The sequence below is a fragment of the Garra rufa genome, chromosome 15 (assembly GCF_049309525.1).
Source record: "Garra rufa chromosome 15, GarRuf1.0, whole genome shotgun sequence".
Classification (NCBI taxonomy): Eukaryota; Metazoa; Chordata; class Actinopteri; order Cypriniformes; family Cyprinidae; genus Garra; species Garra rufa.
In genome coordinates this window covers 41,718,639-41,739,122 of record NC_133375.1, presented here as the reverse complement: position 1 = coordinate 41,739,122, position 20,484 = coordinate 41,718,639, and the positions used below count along the sequence as shown (strand labels likewise).

At 32.7% G+C, this 20,484-nt stretch overlaps 3 protein-coding genes across 3 annotated transcripts; 1 reads left to right on the top strand and 2 right to left on the bottom strand.

Moving 5' to 3' along the window:
- The first annotated feature begins 474 nt into the window (after window positions 1-474).
- LOC141286880 (uncharacterized) lies at window positions 475-3,245 on the top strand. Its single transcript, XM_073818995.1, has 2 exons — window positions 475-1,027; window positions 3,031-3,245. The coding sequence occupies exons 1-2, from the start codon at window positions 667-669 to the stop codon at window positions 3,183-3,185; spliced, it is 516 nt and encodes a 171-aa protein (XP_073675096.1). The 5' UTR covers window positions 475-666; the 3' UTR covers window positions 3,186-3,245.
- Window positions 3,246-3,420: 175 nt separating this feature from the next.
- Window positions 3,421-7,753, bottom strand: seta (SET nuclear proto-oncogene a). The gene is made up of 8 exons (XM_073818994.1): window positions 7,461-7,753; window positions 6,590-6,647; window positions 5,169-5,311; window positions 4,990-5,093; window positions 4,798-4,911; window positions 4,540-4,710; window positions 4,197-4,319; window positions 3,421-4,113 (listed from the first exon to the last, which is right to left on the bottom strand). The coding sequence occupies exons 1-8, from the start codon at window positions 7,531-7,533 to the stop codon at window positions 4,090-4,092; spliced, it is 810 nt and encodes a 269-aa protein (XP_073675095.1). The 5' UTR covers window positions 7,534-7,753; the 3' UTR covers window positions 3,421-4,089.
- Window positions 7,754-10,131: 2,378 nt separating this feature from the next.
- On the bottom strand, window positions 10,132-17,837 carry zdhhc12a (zDHHC palmitoyltransferase 12a). The gene is made up of 5 exons (XM_073819294.1): window positions 17,579-17,837; window positions 15,492-15,628; window positions 15,323-15,418; window positions 15,035-15,201; window positions 10,132-12,480 (listed from the first exon to the last, which is right to left on the bottom strand). Exons 1-5 carry the CDS (start codon window positions 17,673-17,675, stop codon window positions 12,180-12,182), a joined length of 798 nt encoding a protein of 265 aa, XP_073675395.1. The 5' UTR covers window positions 17,676-17,837; the 3' UTR covers window positions 10,132-12,179.
- Window positions 17,838-20,484: the final 2,647 nt, after the last annotated feature.

Genomic DNA, 20,484 nt, shown 5'->3' with positions numbered 1-20,484 from the left:
TTGATTTAGATCGGGACTTCGGAGCAGGTCCGTGAATCTTTTGATTAATTTGGAGCTTCGGAGCTGTCTTTTTTTTTGGTCATTTAGAGACAGCTTTTTTATTTATGTATGTAAAATTTAGCTAGCAGGAAACACAAATCAGCTACGCTATATTTTCATTTATTCTCTTTCGAGTAGTCAAACAATCCAAAGAAAACATTTTTAAAACAGAAAAAAAAAGTCTCTTACAAAATGAGTTTAGATAAACATTAAAAAATCTGACCAAAATTTCTCAGTTTTTGGTTAACTTTACATTGCCAACAATACGTCCATAAGCTTTTTGTAAAATTTAGATGAACTCATGAATCTGTTATTTAATCTCTTTATATTAACGGAGTTTGATTATACAGACATTTAAAACAACAAAAGAAGTAATTCATCCCGCCTTTAGTGGGCGCTGTCATTTGCACAGTGATTTCTCAGTGACGCTCCAGTAGTTTGTGAGTGTGTTTCAGCTGTAGGCACTTAGAAAAAGTGGTGTGCGTGAATTCGCTTTCAAACAAACGTTTGCTTATTCCACATCATATATGAGCGTGTTTTAAACTAGAGCCACTGGTTTTGTGCTGCGCTCGTTACACGCAGCGGCGCTTCAGCTGTGAGTGGCGGGAAGTGTTGTTTTCTCTCAGGATGGTTCTAATAAAGTTTCCCGCCGCGGTGTGTGTCGTGGCGCTGTGGTGCGAGTGGGTTCGGTTCGGTCTGGGCTGTTCGGGGCTGCTGCTGTGCCGCTCCTGCGGGCACGAGGTGGCGGAAGACACGGACCTGAGGTTCGTGCCCAGCCGCTTGGCACTGTCGCACCGGAACGACACGGTCATCGGAGGGAAGCGCGTCTCCGTTCAGCTCTTCGAGAATCCGCAAGGATTCCAGTTCGAAGTCGTGACTTTTAAACGAGCAGATGTGCTGAAGCACTGGCCAGCGGACAGTCACTTCACCTGGTATCCGGATCACGCCTGGACCATCGCCACCTGCCCGCGGTGCAAAACACACCTAGGTGGGTGTTTAGAGGGTGCTTGCTGTTTATTCATGTGAAATGCGATAAAAAATAGTCTATACATTGTATATACACTACCAGTCAGGTAAGATTTTTAATGTTTAAAGAGGTCTCTTCTAACCAAGCCTGTGTTTATTTGATCCAAAGTACAGCAAAAGCAGAAAAAAAATATTTTTACTATTTAAAACAACTATTTTCCATTTGGATATATTTTAATATCTAATTTATTCTTGTGATTTCAAAGCTGAATCAGAAATCATTCTCAGTGAACAATATTAAGTTAAAAAAAATATTTTCAGGTTTCTTTGATGAATAGAAAGTTTAGAAGAACAGCGTTTATCTGAAATGGTAATATTTTATAGCATTATAAATATCCTTATCATCACTTTTGACCAATTTAAAGCATCCTGGCTAAATCAAAGTATTAATTTCAATCATTTCTTTAGCTAAAATAAGAATATACTGACTCCAAGCTTTTGACTGGTGGAGTGTATAAAAGCTTATTTCAGATAAATGCTGATCTTTGGATCTTTCTATTTATCAAATATGAAAAAAATGCACTCAAGTGTTTTAAAAATCGAAAATAATAATAAAAATTGTACAGCGAGTCAGCATATTAGACTGATTTCTGAAGGATTGTGTGACACTGAAGACTGGAGTAATGATGCTGAAAATTCAACTTTAATCACAGGAATAAATTACATTTTAAAATGTATTCAAATAGAAAGCAGTTATTTTACATGGTAAAAACATTTCAAAATGTTACTGTTCTTGCTGTACCTTGGATCAAATAAATGCAGGCTTGGTGAGCAGAAGTTAAAATTTTACTGTTCAAAAACTTTTGACTGGTAGTGCACATAATATAAATAAGTATTTAAAAGAACAATAATTAATACATTGCTCAAACAGTAGAGCATGGTCATTTAGGTGATGTTTTTTTTTTTTCAAATAAAAGCGTCATATTGTTATAGTACATGAAATGTTCACAAGTTTGAAGTATTTATTCTTGAAGTGTATATACCAGATGCAAAAGCCTCTAAATCCATCTGTTGTCTTTCTTTAAAAAATGTATAAGTTTCTGTGCAAGTAGTGGTACTTCTGATTGGGCTGAGGCTAGGATTTTAGCAAGTTTGAAGCAAAAGTATTTGATGGATGTATAATGTGTTGAGAGCATTTTATTTGTATATATATATATATATATATATATATGTGTGTGTGTGTGTGTGTGTGTGTGTATAAACGCTATAAGCTTACATTGAGATCTACTGGACTACTTAACAAAAAGCAAAACAAGAAATAAACAACTTTCCTCTGCCGTTCATGTACATTTAATATAACAGTTTACTGAAAATTTACTCCCACTCAGGCCATCAAAGATGTAATTCACTTTTCTTCATCAGATTTGGAGAAGATCCTCTGGAGTGAATGGGTGCCGTCAGAATGAGAGTCCAAACAGCTGATCAAAACAATTATCCACGCCACTCCAGTCCATCAATTCATGTCTGGTGAAGTCAAAAGCTGCATGTTTGTAAGAAACAAATCCATAGTCCAGATGCTTTTAACTAAAATACAAGTCCATAATAAAGCGTTCTACAATGAAGTGGTCTGGTCTGAATCAGGACAGAAATCTGCAGATCAAGCACTGATTACAAGCCAAAACAGCTCTAAACAAATATGTGGGTGGATTTTGATTTGAGAGACAACAGAAGTCACTGGAGGAAGCGTTATAATGGATTAGGGACTCCTGTTTGAGCAACAGTTTAGTTAAAAATGCCTTAGTGTTGATTTTGTTTTTTCAAGATAATGTGTGGAATATTGTGATGTTTTTATCAACTGTTTGGACTCTCATTCTGATGGCACCCATTCACTGCAGAGGATCCATTGGTGAGCAAGTGCTACATTTTCAATCTTCAAATCTGATTAAGAAACAAAGGGAGAGGACTTCCTTAGTGTATTTTCGTCTCAGTTTAAGTAGTATAACAAATTTTCTCTTTTCTTTGAAGGGTGGGCGTTTCAGCCCAGCGACTGGCCCAAGACGGTGACCCGAGAAGAATTTGAAGGTTCGGACCAAACATTTGTGGCGCTCATAGCTGACAGACTCCTGCAGGAACACTTTGCATCCACACTGCTGATGACACCAAAATCCTTTAGAAGTTGACAACTAGCCAAACCACACTTTATGCCATTTAATAAAGCTATTTTTATGGGTAATATTTAATATGACTAGAATGCTTTGTTCTTAACTTGACCCGAGGGAAATTAAAACAGCTTCCCATTGATTTCCATACACAAGCAAAGGATTTTAACCTTTATTACTGCTTTTTGCAACTGGATGAATTCCAAACATGGTGTTTTTTTATTTTATTTGAACAAAACCAATTTACAAGCATTGATTCCTTTTTTTAATATTTTATTTTCCTTATCAAAAATCCATTTCAAATCTGGTGAGTGTCTGTAAAACAAGACAAGATAAAAATCAAAGACTCGATGATGGTGTCCACATACCCTCTTTCCTCAGCCCTCCTGAACAGACATGGTTACAAGAGGTAACAGGGATACACTACAGATGTCTATCTGCTGTTTAAACACCAAGAAATAAAGTAACAAAACGGTGGAGAACGCTAGAGCTAGCAAATCACTGCGCACCATGGCTTCTGTTCAATTAACCACACAAAACTTTAACAGGAAGAAAATTATACATATTTGTACATATATATTTATAAAAAAAAAAAAAATGAAAACAAACAGAAAACACTACTCGCATGTCTACTCCAGACGACGTGCGGCCGATAACTACAGTGTTTTGCTTTTTACCTCGAAATGCATTTGGAAATTGAGATGGTAGATGCCATGTCGGCAAGATTTTGCAGTCAGTTTATTGTGAGTCTGTTCGGGGGACTTCAACATGGCAAGTTCAGGATAGAGGAAAGATGGAGCTCAAAAAAAAAAAAAAAAAAAAACAGGAAAAAAGCATCTCGCTCCCCCAAAAACAACAAAAAAGCCAAAGAAGCAATTTGGAAACAGGACTGGGGAAATGTGGATAATATTCCTCTATTTCAGCTTCAGTCATCCTCGCCTTCATCATCCTGAAATAAAAAGTCACAATTAATACTTGAAGCCACTTGCGAATCAAAACAAGAAAATGAGAAATGCATTAACGGTTACATACCTCTCCATCATCGTCCTCCTCTTCCTCTCCATCGTCTTCTCCCTCTTCGTCGATATCATCCAGACCTTCCTCGTCTTCCTCCTCATCCTCGCCCTCTCCTTCCTCATCCTCCATGTCTGGAACCTGTCGGGGTTTTGAAATGCAAATCAATGACTCATAACTTCCATTCAACTGCATAAACTGGAAGAATTGTCGAGCCACATCATTTAAATGCCTGGAATGGAAACTTTCTCTGAGCAAATTATACAAACCCACCGCTATGAAGTTCTACACAAACTTAATCTGAGAATTTCTTAAAGCTTTCCATTTGCATGCTCCAGATTTGGGTTTCACCAAGTCTTACCAAGTAGTACTGGAGAGGATTTGGCCAGATGTCGTCTTTGATGACTTCTCCCAACTCGTCGGCCCCCGAATCGGCGTGGTCGGTAAACCAGGTGAAGAAACTCTCAGGTTCTTCGTGTTGCCTCTTCTTGCCCGCTTTACTCTGCGTCTGACTGGACCGGCTTGTGAGGTCCTGCAATGGAGGAAAAAAACTCACATTAGACTACTTGCCAAACTCAATCACAGAACTCCTCAAATCCACAAATAAAATCATACATACTTTTCCTGGCTTCCATTTGATCTCTGTTGACTTTGAGGTTGGGTCTCCACTTTCGTTCAGGTGAATTTCTTTGGAGAGGACTTTGTTCTCGAAATACATGTTTTCATCGAAATACTAAAACGCAACAAAAGAGATGGTTAGTTACGGAAACATAACACCTCCAAATCACATAAATCCATGTTTGCAACTTACAAAATCTATTCTGTAGCCGGATTTGATGTCTTCAAACTCTGTCACCTCTACTCTGGTCAGATAGTGAAGTGCCTCCTCATCCTCCTCCCCAAGAAGAGCTGAGACTATAGAATTAACACAATATTACATGAAATGTTCACTGAACATTGTGATTAAACAGTGTTTGCACTGGATCTTACCTTGTGGGTGGTTGACAAATGTTGTGACCCAGAAGTTGGGGATTTTGGCGATGAGTTCCGACCTCTTCTGGAAGAACGGCTGGCGGAGTTTGTTGTATTTCTGTTCAACTTTGAGAATTTCCTCACTGGCCTGCTCGTTCAGTCTGGACAAGAAAAAAAAAAAAAAAAAAACACTATTTAATATCTATTCAAAGGCATTGTAAGACTGACTTGGGATTAGTTTACTTCCCAAACAAAAATGTACAGATAATTTACTCACCCCCTTGACATCCGAATGTTCATATCTTTCTTCAGTCGTAAAGAAATTGTTTTTTGAGAAAACATTTCAAGAGTTTTCTCTATATAGTAGACTTCAACTGTGCTCACGAGTCTGTACTTACAAAATGCAGCTTCAAAGGGCTCTAAACGATTCCAATCAAGGAACAAGGGTCTTATCTAGCGAAACGATTGTTCATTTTCTTAAATTAATATTTATACACTTTTTAAACTACAAATGTTTGTCTTGTCTAGCTCTAAGATGCGCATACGTACTCTCTGTGCTCCGGTTTAATCGAAAATCATCCTACATCACTGTTTACCATTTTTTTGGTAAAGGGTGTTTGATCATTTTGGCACGTTCACTTTGTAAACACTTGGTCTGAGTTTTTCAACATACCTTAACTGTATTGAGTGCAGAGAGAAGCATTTGTGGTTAAAAAGACAATAATTTATTTATAGTAAAAAGACCGATCGTTTAGCAAGATAAGACACTTATTCCTCCGCTGGGATTGTTTAGAGCTAAGATCAAATTCGATTCGAGAATCGATTCTGAGCTTAGTTTTTAACAGCAGATGGCGCACTAATCTAGTTTTTAACCACACTCAAATGCTCACGAAGAATAGCGCTTGTGTGTACGTCCGGGTCTCAAAATGCTTTTATGGTGCGACATTAATGTAAATCTCAATGTGAACACTCTTATAATTCGCTTTAACCTTTTCGAACTTTATGAATGATAATTTTAGGTTCAAGTGTCTGGAATTGGATTTGTAAGGTGCAACTATTTCTAGTTAAAAACTAAGCTCAGAATCCATTCAAGAGAAAACCACAATGCATTCGGAAAACCTCAGAATCATTTCTCGCTCCGCGATGCATCAATTTATATTCCCCAATGGCATTTAAAGTCCTTTGAAGCCATTTTATTATGCATTTTGGAAGTTTAAACTCGCAGGCACTGTTGATGTCCACTATTTGGAGAAAAATCCTGAAATATTTTCCTCAAAAACCATAATTTCTTTACAACTGAAGAAAGAAAGACATACAAATCTTGGCTGACAAGGGGGTGAGTAAATTATCTGTACATTTTTGTTCTGGAAGTGAAGTAATCCTTTAATACCGCGGTAATTCCGTTAAAGCGCGGTTAACCGCGAAGAAGTTCAACTTACCTGTCAATTTCATTCTGTACTTCATCGATGTGCTCGATGGCTTCCTGTTGCTCTTTTTCTAAATGAGAACACAGTGTTAACGAAAGAAAAAAGCAAGACATTTCACAGCATTTCTGGCGCTAAACAATAACAAAATAGCGAAAAATGCTTCCATTCATAATTCACGTCCGTAAAGTACTTAAATTACAATTTTCAATCACACCTGTGCATAATTTCTTCGAAAAAATCTGTATTAGCAGTAGATTTTGTGACGTGAATACAGAGCCGCGCAAATGCCGCGTGGTTTAAATGCGCACCGAATCGCTCGCGCTGCACCTGCTTCCGCCGCGAAACCCGTAACCACCTGAACGGCAGATACGCGTGTAAAATCGCCTCAGTGTAAATTCCCACTATCATTCATCCGTTAAAGTGCACAAACAGCCATTATCCCCTGCTACATCATGGCGGAGACGTGGCTCGGCTAGGCTAAAGCTAAAGCACAACAACAATAAAAGCAGCGTGCGGACGTTTCCGTTCCGCATGTTTCACGCTCTTAAACCAAACGCGTTCTTCGAAAAACCGGTTAGCGGACATAATAAAGCCACCTCCCGCACTTTGATTTTTTTAAATTACAACGGTTTTTGTACGCGTCCTAATGGGGCTTTGTGGCGCGCTCAGCTAGAAATCAAACATGGCCTCCGCCGCCGGCTGCTGCCGTCCCTCCGCGAACATCCAAGCAGACCCGCGGCCAATCACAAGCACTGCACCTCGCCACCGTCTACAGAATCGAGTCGTACTCAAACCGCGGCTAATTAACAAGCGATAATAGCGTTTAAAACCCAGCTTGGGAGAAAGGAGAAAGTGAAAATGGCCGCCGATCGCTTTCGCTTACCCGAGGTCTCGTCCCCTCCGTCGTGGTTCGAGTTCAGTTCCTTTTTACTGACTTTAGCCGCTGAGGCAGACATGATTTCACTGATCACGACGAGAGGAGTTTTCAGTGAGAATCAAGCGCTGTGGTTGAGGTAGAAGATCGTCCTCCTCGAACTCTGTTTGTGGAGACTGTAGTAGGACAAGAACAGAAATGAGTGAGCCCGCGCTGCTCCGCACACAAACTTACAGCGAGGGAACGAACGCAGATTCTCACGCGCTCTCTTTCGGACAGAACGAACTCGCCCCACACGAGCTCGAAAAATGAACTCCGCCCCTTCCAGAACAACCCGCCGAGATCGACGTTGGTCCCCGGTTCTGCGCTCTGATTGGACGGCGCCGGCGGGGGCGGGGCGGGGCGTGGAGGCGCTACAAAAAGGGCGGGATTTCTCTGAGGCTCTCATAACATGTCATCTGAATGTAGTTAAAATGGTTCCAGGCATCACGACGCTGAAAATAAACACACATTACTGTTTATTTAACGGCTCATTCGACAGAAATGTTCACTTTTGGGTATGGCAAGATGATTTAAAATGTATTTCTTTTTATAACATTTAAACTTAGACCACACTATTAGATTATTTTTTGACTTTATGAATACAAATAAATGACAGCTTAATGATTTTTTATTTTTTTGTGCATTTATTTAAAGACCACATGTAGCATTTTTTGTCACTGGTGTTACCTTACTTCTTTGGCAATATTAAAAGTTGTTATGAAATATTATTTCTTGATTTTTTTCCCCCCCGCACGTTAGTCAAGAGTTTCAGAAAAATAATGAAAATGCAATGTGATTGTGTTTTATTTAATGTCACAGTGACATAAACATACTGACAATTTTAATGGAAAAAAAAAAACGCGTTTTACAAAATGGCTGCTTCAAGGTATCAAACCACATGTTTGTCATTGTATTCTCACTTAATTAAGTAGTTTAATCCATTTGTATTCTAGTTTTTTTTTTTTACAATTCCCTAACAATAAAGTTAAAAGCTAACTAAAAGCTTCATATGAAATCATGAGATAAATGAGAACAAAGAGACAGTGGACCTATTGTGGGCCTTTCAATGCACATAACTAATCAAAAATGAAAGTTTTGATATATTTACAGTAGGAAATTTACAAAATATCTTCATGGGACATGATTTTTTGACATATAAAAAAAGATTGATAATTTTGACCCATGCAATGTATTTTTGGCTATTGCTACAAATATACCAGTGTTACTTAAAACTGGATTTTAAAAGCTTCATATGAAATCATGAGATAAATGAGAAAATTTCTGATAACTGAAAAGAGACAAAGTACTTATCATGGGCCTTTCTTCATAGATCTTCAGAAAATAGAAAGAAGGAAGTCAAGGTGATCAGTGTTTTTTATTATTTTTTACTTAAAAATAAAAGATATTTGTTAAACAGTAACACCAGTGACAAAACTCCAGGGGACTACTACTCTCATGATATATTTTATAATACTTTTTCAGAATTTTGTTTTTTATGCCATTTGTATCATATATTTGACAAGGTATGCATACATTATTGTATTTTAAATGTAAAAAAAAACTCAAAATAAAGCATTCAAATGTTTTTCAAGTGTGTATTTCTGTAAAGGCTGTAAAATGAACATATCCATAGAATGACTAATATTTAAACTGAACATAGACTAATGTCTAAGTTTTGGTATTCCACTGCGCTGCTGTTCCATTGTTTTTATACATAAACTTAAGTGAGAATGTCGTCTTTGACTGTTGCGGAAATGTTGGAAAATCGATTATCTAAGTTAAACCTTGTGTTTTTTAACTTAAAAATGCATAAACTCCCCTCAGTTCCTGTAGCTCCAACAATAGAAATGGTGCAATCAACGCCAAGGTCATAGGTTCGATTCATATCAATAAATGAATTAGTCAAATGTATAGCTTGAATTCAATTTGACAAAACCAGTCATAAGGGTCAATTTTTCGAAATTGAGATTTATACATTATATGAAGGCTGAATAAATAGGCCTAAGCTTTGTTAACCACTGATGTATGGTTTGTTAGAATTGGACAATATTTGGCCGAGATACAGCTGTTTGAAAATCTGGAATCTGAGGGTGCAAAAAAATCTAATTATTGGGAAGATCGCCTTTAAAGTTCAAATTAAGTTCTTAGCAATGCATATTACTAATCAAAAATGAAGTTTTGATATTTTTGATTTTTAAGTTTTGATTTTGCCGCTCGCAATTTTGGGCCCTATGACAAAATATGAGGTTGGACCCCCCCACCACACCAAAGCAGATCTCTGGGGGCCCCTAAAGGGCGTGGGCCCTTAGAATTGTCCTAACTCATAGAAAAGCGCACATTTTTTTATAAAAATGGCCATTGATTAATAGTTTTTATTTGTTTATATTATCCGGATCACACTTTTATGTTATGTTAATGTTAATTATTTTAGCAAAATAAGAGGGATCATACAAAATGCATGTTATTTTTTTTTATTTAGTACTGATCTGAATTTATATAGTCCGCAAGAAAAGAAAAATAATAGTTGGATTTATATTCAATGCATTAAGAGTCGGGGGTGAAAACTTTTGAACAGAATGAAGATGTGTACATTTTTGTGCCCTTCAGAAGTGACAGAAGATGCTTACATGTTTCCTAGAAGACAAAATAAGTTAAATTTACCCTGATCTTCAAATTCAAAAAGTTTACACCTAAAGTTTTCAATAAACAAAGTTTATTCACATATAAAATTAACAAACCAATAAATAAAAAAATCAAGGGGTTAATACAAACCATCCCTCATTATGTGAACAGATATAAATCACGCAACAAATGAGTAGAAAACAGACCAGAATCATCTTTCTCTTAATACCAAATACCCAGTAATTGTGGCACAGGATGATTAAAGGAACAGTTCAACAAAAAAATAAAAAATTTGATATTTATCTGCTTACCGCCAGGGCATCGAAGATGTAGGTGACTTTGTTTCTTCAGCAGAACACAAACGAAGATTTGTAACTCAAACCGTTGCAGTCTGTCAGTCATATAATGGCAGTCAATGGGCACCAAATCTTTAAGATTAAAAAAAAACATACACAGACAAAACCAAATTAAACCCTGCGGCTCGTGACGATACACTGAGGTCTTGAAACACAAAACAATCGGTCTGTGCAAAAAACTGAACAGTATTTATATCCTTATTTACCTCTGATCCACCGCAATGTCCAGCTGTCCTGAGTGCGTTCACAACAGATCTAGTACCCCTCATTGTTAAAATAGTGCATATTGGCCTCTCAAAATGGTATTTACTTGTGCTTATCCTGATTCTGGCAACCGATTAAAAACTAAAAGATTAAGCGGGAGTGTTGACTTTTGACTTTTCACTGAATACATTGCCAGAGCACATTGACGCTGAATGTTGCGGTGGCTCAGAGGTAAATAATGATATAAATACTGTTCAGTTTTTTGCACAGACCGATCGTTTTGTGTCCTAAGACCTCAGTGTATCGTCACAAGCCGCAGGGTTTAATTTGGTTTTGTCTGTGTATGTTTTTTTTTACTCTCAAAGCTTGACTGCAATTATTTGACTGACAGACTGCAGTGGTTTGAGTTCAAATCTTCATTTGTGTTCTACTGAAGAAACAAAGCCACCTACATCTTGGATGTCCTGGGGGTAAGCAGATAAACATCAAATTTTCATTTTTTGGTGAACTATCCCTTTAAAGGGGTCATCGGATGCCCATTTTCCAAAAGTTCATATGATTCTTTAGGGTCTTAATGAAAAGTCTATAATATACTTTGGTTAAAAATTCTCAGTAGTAGTGTAAAAAACACCCTTTTACCTCGTCAAAATTAGCTCTGCAAAATTTCAGCTCATTTTATTGCATGGTCCCTTTAAATGCAAATGAGCTCTACTTGCCCCGCCCCCTCTCTGCTGTTGGATTATGAGTTGTAATGTTTACTTCATCTGCATTTAGCAGCGAAACTTGCCAACAAGCACATTATTAAGAAAGGCCATTTGCAAAGATGCATAAAAAACCCTTATACTCACTTCTGCTGCGGGTGAAGCTGCATCAGAAACGATTCACACGAACATAGATGCATATCTAGATCGGGATCGACGCTTTCATTTTAAAAACGAAAGTAACGTTAATCCTCTGCGTCTTCAGCGGCTCAGATGTCCGGAGTAAATGACTCGATCGGAGACATTCTTGTCTTCCCCTGCACCTGAGTCCCACAATGGCGATCAGAGTCGGACTGTTTCAGCTCAGTGAGGGCGGGTCTAAGGTAAGGCTCTCATGTCAATCAACTATTGTGGGAGGGGCCTCTGTCTGTGTTTGGTCACAACGACAAGAAGCTGAGAATGAGCTGATTTTAAAAAGGTGATATTACTTTTAAAGATTAAAAAAAATACCACTGGGTGTATTTTTATCATTGTAGGGTGGTTGTGTACACAAACTGCCAACACACATTAATGTTCAAACAACATGGAAAAGTGAGTTTTGCATCCGATGACCCCTTTAATGGCCTAATTAATTAATCAAGTAGATACTGTACATGTTCCCTGCAGCTTTACTACGTAAACTGATGATAAAAACCACATCACATCAGTATTAGTAAAAATACCATCCATGCTGGATCTAAAGAGGTGCTCTGAAGAGCTCAATAAATCACTTTTCCTTTATGAAATCCTGTCATACAGTTCCATTAGTGTCTAATGTAGATCCTCTCCCATGCTACTGTCCCACAGATGCAGCAGAAGTCCCACAGATTGCAGATGACTCCTCTGTCAAATGGGTTTTCCTCTGTGTCGCAGTGTTTGAGATATACGATGCGGTGACGCGACATGAACTCCCAGGTGGTGGTGTTCACCGAGGCCAGGTAGATGTGAATGCACAGCAAGAGCAGCACGACCACCGAAAACACAGCTGTCAAGGCAAACGCCCCGAGCAGGAGTCCATTCTGAGTGAACCACTGCTGCCAGGTGGGTGCAAAGACCAGCCCTGACCTAAAACACACACACTTTAGGTTCATTCATAGTGCATTTGATGCTTTATATATATAACTTTTTATTCTGAAACCAAGTGGACTGTGAATAATTAGCATTTCACAGCATCTTGGTGTTGACTGATCTAAACGTGATCAATAGAGTCGAGTGTGTAATGAGGGGAAAGTGCAAATCAGCTTGATGAATTGCTTCTCTGGGATCAATAAAGCAAATGCATTGCTTACTGTATGTTTTATAGTATATACCACAGGGGTTTTCAATTTGGAACATGCCACAGCACCCCAGACACAATCATCCTCATCCTAAAATTTAAAATAAAATTTGTTTGATGTATAAGAACCAATTACTACTGAAAAATTTATATTATAAATATGTGACGAATATTATTTGGAAAATATTTAGTTGCTGTTACTTTACATTTTTTTCTACACACTGTATCTCTATTACATGTATAGATAAATAAGTAAATGTGACTTAAATAAATCATATTTTAGTCATTTGTTATTTCTTTTAATCACGATTATTTATTTAGTTAGTTCGCTATCAAATTTGATTGAATCAAAATGTATTTATTAGTATGCATTTTTAATTTATTTAATGACATCTTTCATCTTTCTTTATTATTTACATAATGCATGTTTTAAATAAAATTTTATTTATTTTAATCAAATGCATTTATTTGTTTATTTTTAAATATTTGTATTTTTATCATATTTAAAAAATATGTTTTAAAATCAAGTTTAATTTATTTATTTTAATTTTTTTATTTAATTTTAATAACAAAAACTTGATGTTTTTTTATTTGTATATATTTTAATTACATTTGGTTTATTTATTTAAATTGTATTATTTTAATTATTTCTTGATTTATAAATAAACAATTATTTGTTTGTTTGTTTTTATCACATTTATTTAGATATTTATTTTTAACTATTTATTTATTTATTTTAATAATACATTTTTTTACATTTAATTTATTTATTTCATCTTATTTAAAAAGTTTTATTATTTTAATTATATTTATTTATTTAATTAATTATTTTATCATTTTTAATTCATTTTAATGACATCTTTCATCTTTCTTTATTATTTAATTTAATAATACATTAAATATACATTTTAATAATGAACTTGACCATTTTTTATTTTAATGGATTTAAATTACACTTTTTGGTTTAAAATGTTTTCATTATTTTAATTATATTTATTAAACATTTATTTAATTTAATAAAAAATCAAAATGTATTTATTTATTAGTTATTTAAATACACGTTTATTTAGTTATATATATTAAATTTTTATTTTTTATCACATCTTTCATCTGTCTTTATTATTTATATAAGTAATGTGTGTTTTAAGTCTAATTGTATTTATTTTAATAAATCCATTACATGATTATTTAATTTTAATCACATTTATTAATATATTATTTATTTTGAAATATTTCAAAAATTCGAAAATGTAATTTATTTATTTTAATAAAATTTGAAATTATTTATTTATTATTTATACAATTTTAATAATAAACCTGATTTATGTTTTTTATTTTCACAGATTTGAATTACATTTGGTTTATTTAATCAAATGTTATTATTTTAATTATATTTATTAATTATGTCTTGATTTAAAACAAATTTGATTTTCATCTTACTTTTTTAATTACATTGTTTTAAGTAAAATTGTATTTATTTAGATATTATTTATTTTTAAATTAAATTTAATGTAATATATATATATATATATATACATACATTTTTTTAAATAATAAACTTGCCCCTTTTTTATTTTTATAAATTTTAATTACATTTTGTTTGTTTAATAAAATTGTATTATTTTAATTATATTTATTAAATATGTATTTATTTAAATACAAGTTTATTTAGTTATTTGGATCATTTTTACTTTATTTTTATCACATCTTTCATCTTTCTTTATTATTTATATAAGTAATTTGTGTTTTAAGTCTAATTTATTTATTTTAATAAATGCATTAAGTAATTATTTATTTTATCACATTAATCTATATAATAACTATTTCGTTTATTTATTTTAATAAAATTTGAAATTATTTATTTATTATTTATTCAATTTTAATATTGTTAAATTTTACGTTATTATTTTAATTACATTTTTCTATTTATTTAAATCAATTATTTATATATATATATATATATATATATATTAGTTTAATCAAATGTATTTAGTCATTTGGTTTAATCTTCTTATTTAATAGTTACTTATTTATTTTATTCTTTTCTAAAGACTACAGCACCTTTGTGGACCTCAGTTTGAAAACCCCTGGCGTATATATATATATATATATATATATATATATATATATATATATATATATAGTATGTAAAACTATGCATTAGCAATGCAAAACAGTTCAGACAGAACAATGTCATGACCTGTTTAATCCAACTTAGAAATAAATACATTCATATCTTGATACTAACTAGATCTATACTTTTTTAAATGATTAATCAAATCAAATAATAAATAATAAGTAAAAAAAAAAAAAACAGCAAATGCATGTTCTGCACAGACTCACCATGAAGCCTGTAAACCCCAAGATACGGCGACAAACTGGACACAAAGGTACAGCAAGAACCATTTGTGGTTCCTCTCACCAACACAGTTGTCTATCCATGGACAATGATGGTCAAAACGCCTCACGCAGCGCTTACACATCTTACAGTGCTTGGCTCTCATTGGTTGCTGGATCACACAGAAAGAGAAACAAGAAAGATTAAACAGAATTACTGGATGAAACACACCAAAAACAATCATAAACTTCAGTTTTTGTGGAGTAAAAGGAGCGTTCAGGTTATTTCAGTACCAGTAAAAAGCAGTAGCCGCAGCGGCGTTGCTTTAACGAACTGTGATCTTGAGGAATCATCTGTTCCAGTTCTTCATTACTGTCCACTGAGGTTCCCTGAAAGAGCCCAATTATTAGCAGACATTAGATTATGAGTGTGATATTTTACAGGTTTTTCTTTTAGACCTACCTTTGTGTTGCTGTCAGACAAAACAAAACCAGGATCCATCAGAGAAACAGTGAAGTAGAGCAGTACAGAGAGCAGAACCACAGAGCTGAACATCACAGGCTGGAACAGATCTCCTCTCTCCTGACATTTACGGAGATCTGTGAGAAAACATGACTTTTAACATTTCATTTAATATGTAGTTATACAATGGGTCAATGACGAATGGGTTGAAGAATAAAAACAATACGTTATACTGCTTTAAAAAAAAAAAAAAAATTCTGTTTAATTTAGTTTTTCTGATATTTATTTTTTAATAAAATTGTATTTATTTATTTTAATATTTTCTTAAATATTTTTCTTAATTATTCATTACATTTTAATAATAAACTTTAATAAATAATAAATAAAAATAAATCTAATAGAATTATTTTTTGTTGATTTGAATCCAACTTGATTTTTATCCAAATGTATGTATTTATTAGTTATTGAATCATTTTTAATTTATCTTAATGACATCTTCCATCTTTCTTTATTATTTATATAATTATTTTATGTTTTTGTAAAATTGTATTTATCTTAACCAAATGCATTTATTTGTTTATTTATTAAATAAATATTTTTTGTGTCAATTTATTTAGATTTTGTTTTTGTTTTTCAAATCAAATCTAATTTAATAATGCATGTCAAGTTTTAATTTATTATTTAATTATAAACTTGACCATTTTTATTTTTATGGATTGTATTTGTTTTAATTATACTTATTTATTTAAATAAAAAAACATATTATTATAAATGTTTTCTGTTTAATTTAATTTAATTACATTTTTCTTTTAGTTTTTTTTCTGATATTTATTTAGATATTTATTTTAAATCAAATTTTATTTATTTAAATATTTTTTAATGTTTTTCTTTATTATTTATTAAATTTTAATAATAATCTTGATGATTTTTTATTTGTATATATTTTAATTACATTTGATTTATTTAATCTAATTAACACTAAATGACAATGTAACAATATTCCAACTAAATTTTGACACTTTATTCTCTAAAAACACATTTGATGTGCTTTCTATAGACATAAAATCACTTTTGTAAATTTATTTTAATGTGGACATCTTAACGTCTTTGACCCATAATATATATTTTATAAAAAAACAAAGAGTATAATATATAAATTAAACATTAAAAGTTATATATAGTACACACACACTACCAGTCAAAGGTTTTTTAATGTTTTTTGCTCACCAAGCCTGCATTTATTTGCTCCAAAATACAGCAAAAAAGCTAAATTCTGAAATAGTTTTACTGTTTAAAATAACGGCTTTCTATTTAAATATATATTTTAAATGTAATTGTGATTTTCAGCATCATTACTCCAGTCCCATGATGCTTCAGAAATCATTATAAAATTATGATTTGCTGCTCGAAAACATTTATTATGATCATTATTATGTTAAAAACAGCTGAGTAGAACATTTTCAGGTTTCTTTAATAAATAGTAAGATCCAAAGATTAGCATTTATCTGAAATTAAAAACGTCTGTAACATTATACACTATACCAGTAAAAAGAAATTATAGAAATTAATACTTTTATTTAGCAAGGATGCTTTAAATGGATCAAAAGTGATGATAAAGACATTTATAATGTTGCAGAACATTTCTATTTCAGATAAATGCTGTTCTTCTGAACTTTCTATTCCTTAAAGAAACCTGAAAAATTCTACTCAGCTGTTTTCAATGTAATAATAATAAAATATGTTTTTGTTTTTTTTAGCAGCAAATCAGAATTTTAAAATAATTTCTGGAGTAATGAGGCTAAAAATTCAGCTTTGAAATCACAGGAATAAATTAAATCAAAAATATATTCAAATAGAAAACAGTTATTTTAAATAGTAAAAATATTTTAGTATTTATGCTGTACCTTGGATCATATAAATACAGGCTTGGTGAGCAGAAGAGACTTCCTTAAAAACATTTACAATCTTACTGTTCAAATACTTCTGACTGGTAGTGAATATATTTAAAACATTAAAAAATATGATATATATATTTGAACACATACACAAACAAAATTGAATTTAAGTTAATAAAGAATGAAATGTACCTGTGTTATGCAGAAACAGGGCTAAAGTTGTGAGCCATGTCAGAATAACATGAACAGTCCGCACCAAACAACCCGATTTAAACATGTTTTTACACATCCTGCGTCTAATAAACAAGAACTATATCAAAAACATAGCTAGATTATTAAATATACAAGTACTATTCTGTGTGTAATCTTATAATTAAATATAATACCATAAAGTAAACCATTTTAGCTCATTTTGAGTTTGACTCGTTATGTTATGTTTTTATTGCATTGACATTTCCTGGTCTGAGCGGCTGGTTCGATTTCAAAATAAAAGTCGTTTTCCCCAAGTCGGATTTCAAAATAAAAGCATCTTAAATATGAATTGTTCTAGAACTACGTGTTTTAAATTATTACATTAAATTAAATTAAAAACAGTTAAAAATTTAGTTCATTAAAATTCAATTGCCATGTCCAAAATAGCAGAGCCATAGAGAAACAGAGTTGCGACACTCCCATAGGCTTCCATAGGAACTGAGGAATGCGGAAGTAAAGCGTGTCAATAGTTCCTCCATAGAAGTCCATTCATTTCAGCGCTTCTCAAGCACAGTCGCCGGTAAATTGAAGAAATTACTGCATTTTTTACATTTTAACACATCAGTTGACCTCTCGGAAAACTGGCCAGTAGTGGTATTTTATGAAGCGTGTTATAGTTAATGTTTATCGTTAAAAAATAAACAGTTATACTGTAAATGCAGTTAGAAAACGTGAGCAACGCCATAATAGCGACCATAACCAGATACTAGTTGTCATATTTTTACGTTTTTAGTCTTTCTGCAATCTTTCTCTCTCTATAGGAGGTTGAATGAGTTTCAGTAAAGACTGCATTCAAGAAATACGATAAAAATGTATGCTGAATGCAATTCGTTGCTTTGTGTTTTTTTAAACACTATTTTCATCTTTTCTATTATGTTAAATGCCATTTTTGCTTGCCTTTTATAATATTCACTTATGTTGTATATTTGAATATCATAAAGTAACACGAGTAAATTACTTTTTTTTATTTAACATTAAATCGTTAAATCGAAACATATATAAAAAAAAATGAGTGTTTGATCATGTCCAAATACACATTCAAATGTATTTACCTTAAATATCACACTAACTATAATATAAATACTATATTATCTTTTAAATGGTCAGGATCATTATTGCACATATTATTTAGTACAAAAAACTCCTCAAAACATTAGCTAAATAGAACTGAACTATATATTACAATTATTTAATTGAATAAAAGTTACACTTAAGGTGTTTGGTCACATTTGACTGCCAAAAAGTATGAGAACATATTAATTATGTCTCTTTATCACTCCGCAGAATAAAATGCGATTGTAAAGCGTATTCAGAGAAGTTATCAATACACAATCAATGCACATTATGTTTTAATAATTACTCGAAATTGCTGCAAATATAGTGAAACTGCTGTCTATCCTACTTAAACCCATTCAAACACATTGACAGCGCGGAGTTGTTTGGAACTATTGAGCGCTGCATGAACCACGTGACCGCGCGGCGGCGAGATCAAAGCGTGTCGCAACTCTCTTTCTCTATGGCTCTGCAAAATAGAAGGAAATATAAAAAAAGTACATTGACCGGTAGATGGCAGTGTTAAATAACTGATCAGGACAAAGAAGAGGCCTACATTAAATATACACTGACTGTAGTTTAATTTAGTCACAGAGACATGATCCAAGTAGCTGTTCAGAGACCAGGTCAAATGTAAGTAGGCCTGAACCCGTAATCTTATGTAAACAGGTCAGATGTTGAAATATAATATTAGCTGTTTCACCACGTTATGTAAGAAATGCATCAGCAGTTTTTAAAGTGTAGTGCGTATCTCTATAAATGTGACCCTGGACTACAAAACCATCTTAAGTGTAAATTTTTCGAAATTGAGATTTATACATCATCTGAAAGCTGAATAAATAATATGGTTTGTTAGACAATTTTTGGCTGAGATACAGCTATATGAATTTCTGGACTCTGAAATTAAAATATTGAGAAAATTGCTTTTAAAGTTGTCCAAATGAAGTCCTTAGCAATGCATATTACTATTAAAAGTTTTTAAAAAGTTTTAATACATTTATGGTAGGAATTCTGACCCATATGTTTAGATTTAAATATATGTATATATGTGTGTGTTAAGTGTCAAAGATGAAAAAGGGTTTAAGCATGTGATACTGCTTTAAATTGTTTTTCCCCCAAAAAATATTTAAAAGTTTTCTGTTTAATTTACTTGCATTTTTGATTTTGTTGTTCTGAGCAAAAAATAAATATCGTACATTTTTTTCCTAATTTACAGAAGGCGCCCACTAAAATGTCATTCAGTGTAACGATCTTGTGAAGCATATTTACAACAAAAATCAATTTATGAAATATTATACTAATTAGTTGTAATTCTACATTTGTAAAATTTGCCACCATCCTAGGTTTAGCCCATTTGTCAGTAATAAAATTTAATATGCTCCCTTATTCTTTTATATATTTTAATATGCACAAGTCAGAATAAGCATGTTGTTTGAATTTTTACATGTTACACTGAATGAAAATGTAACATTTCAACCAAATTTGACATTTTATTCTCCAAAAATGTATTTGAGACCCTAAAAGTATATTTAATATGCTTTCTATGGAGATGGAATCACTTGTGTATTATACAAACACATACATATATAAATGAACTAGTTATAGTTTAAAATGTTCCATTTTTAGTGGAGTTAAAACATTTAAATTCAAATATTTAAATTTAAATATTAAACAATTGGAATGTTTAGTATACACATGTATCACTATTTAAATGTAATGGAGTCATTTGTAAAACTTATTAGTAAATGACAATTTAAGCATTTTCTGAAAATGAAAAACACCAGACAACATCC

Excerpts from the sequence above, each read along its gene's own strand:
- LOC141286880 (XM_073818995.1), top strand. The coding sequence starts at position 667 with ATGGTTCTAATAAAGTTTCCCGCCGCGGTGTGTGTCGTGGCGCTGTGG. Across the intron at positions 1,028-3,030 it reads GCGGTGCAAAACACACCTAG|GGTGGGCGTTTCAGCCCAGC; the intron begins GTGGGTGTTTAG and ends TTTTCTTTGAAG.
- seta (XM_073818994.1), bottom strand. The coding sequence starts at position 7,533 with ATGTCTGCCTCAGCGGCTAAAGTCAGTAAAAAGGAACTGAACTCGAAC. Across the intron at positions 6,648-7,460 it reads CGGAGGGGACGAGACCTCGG|AAAAAGAGCAACAGGAAGCC; the intron begins GTAAGCGAAAGC and ends GTTCTCATTTAG. Across the intron at positions 4,114-4,196 it reads AGGAGGACGATGATGGAGAG|GATGATGAAGGCGAGGATGA; the intron begins GTATGTAACCGT and ends TTTTTATTTCAG.
- zdhhc12a (XM_073819294.1), bottom strand. The coding sequence starts at position 17,675 with ATGTGTAAAAACATGTTTAAATCGGGTTGTTTGGTGCGGACTGTTCAT. Across the intron at positions 15,629-17,578 it reads CCTGTTTCTGCATAACACAG|ATCTCCGTAAATGTCAGGAG; the intron begins GTACATTTCATT and ends GTTTTCTCACAG. Across the intron at positions 15,419-15,491 it reads TGTCTGACAGCAACACAAAG|GGAACCTCAGTGGACAGTAA; the intron begins GTAGGTCTAAAA and ends GGGCTCTTTCAG.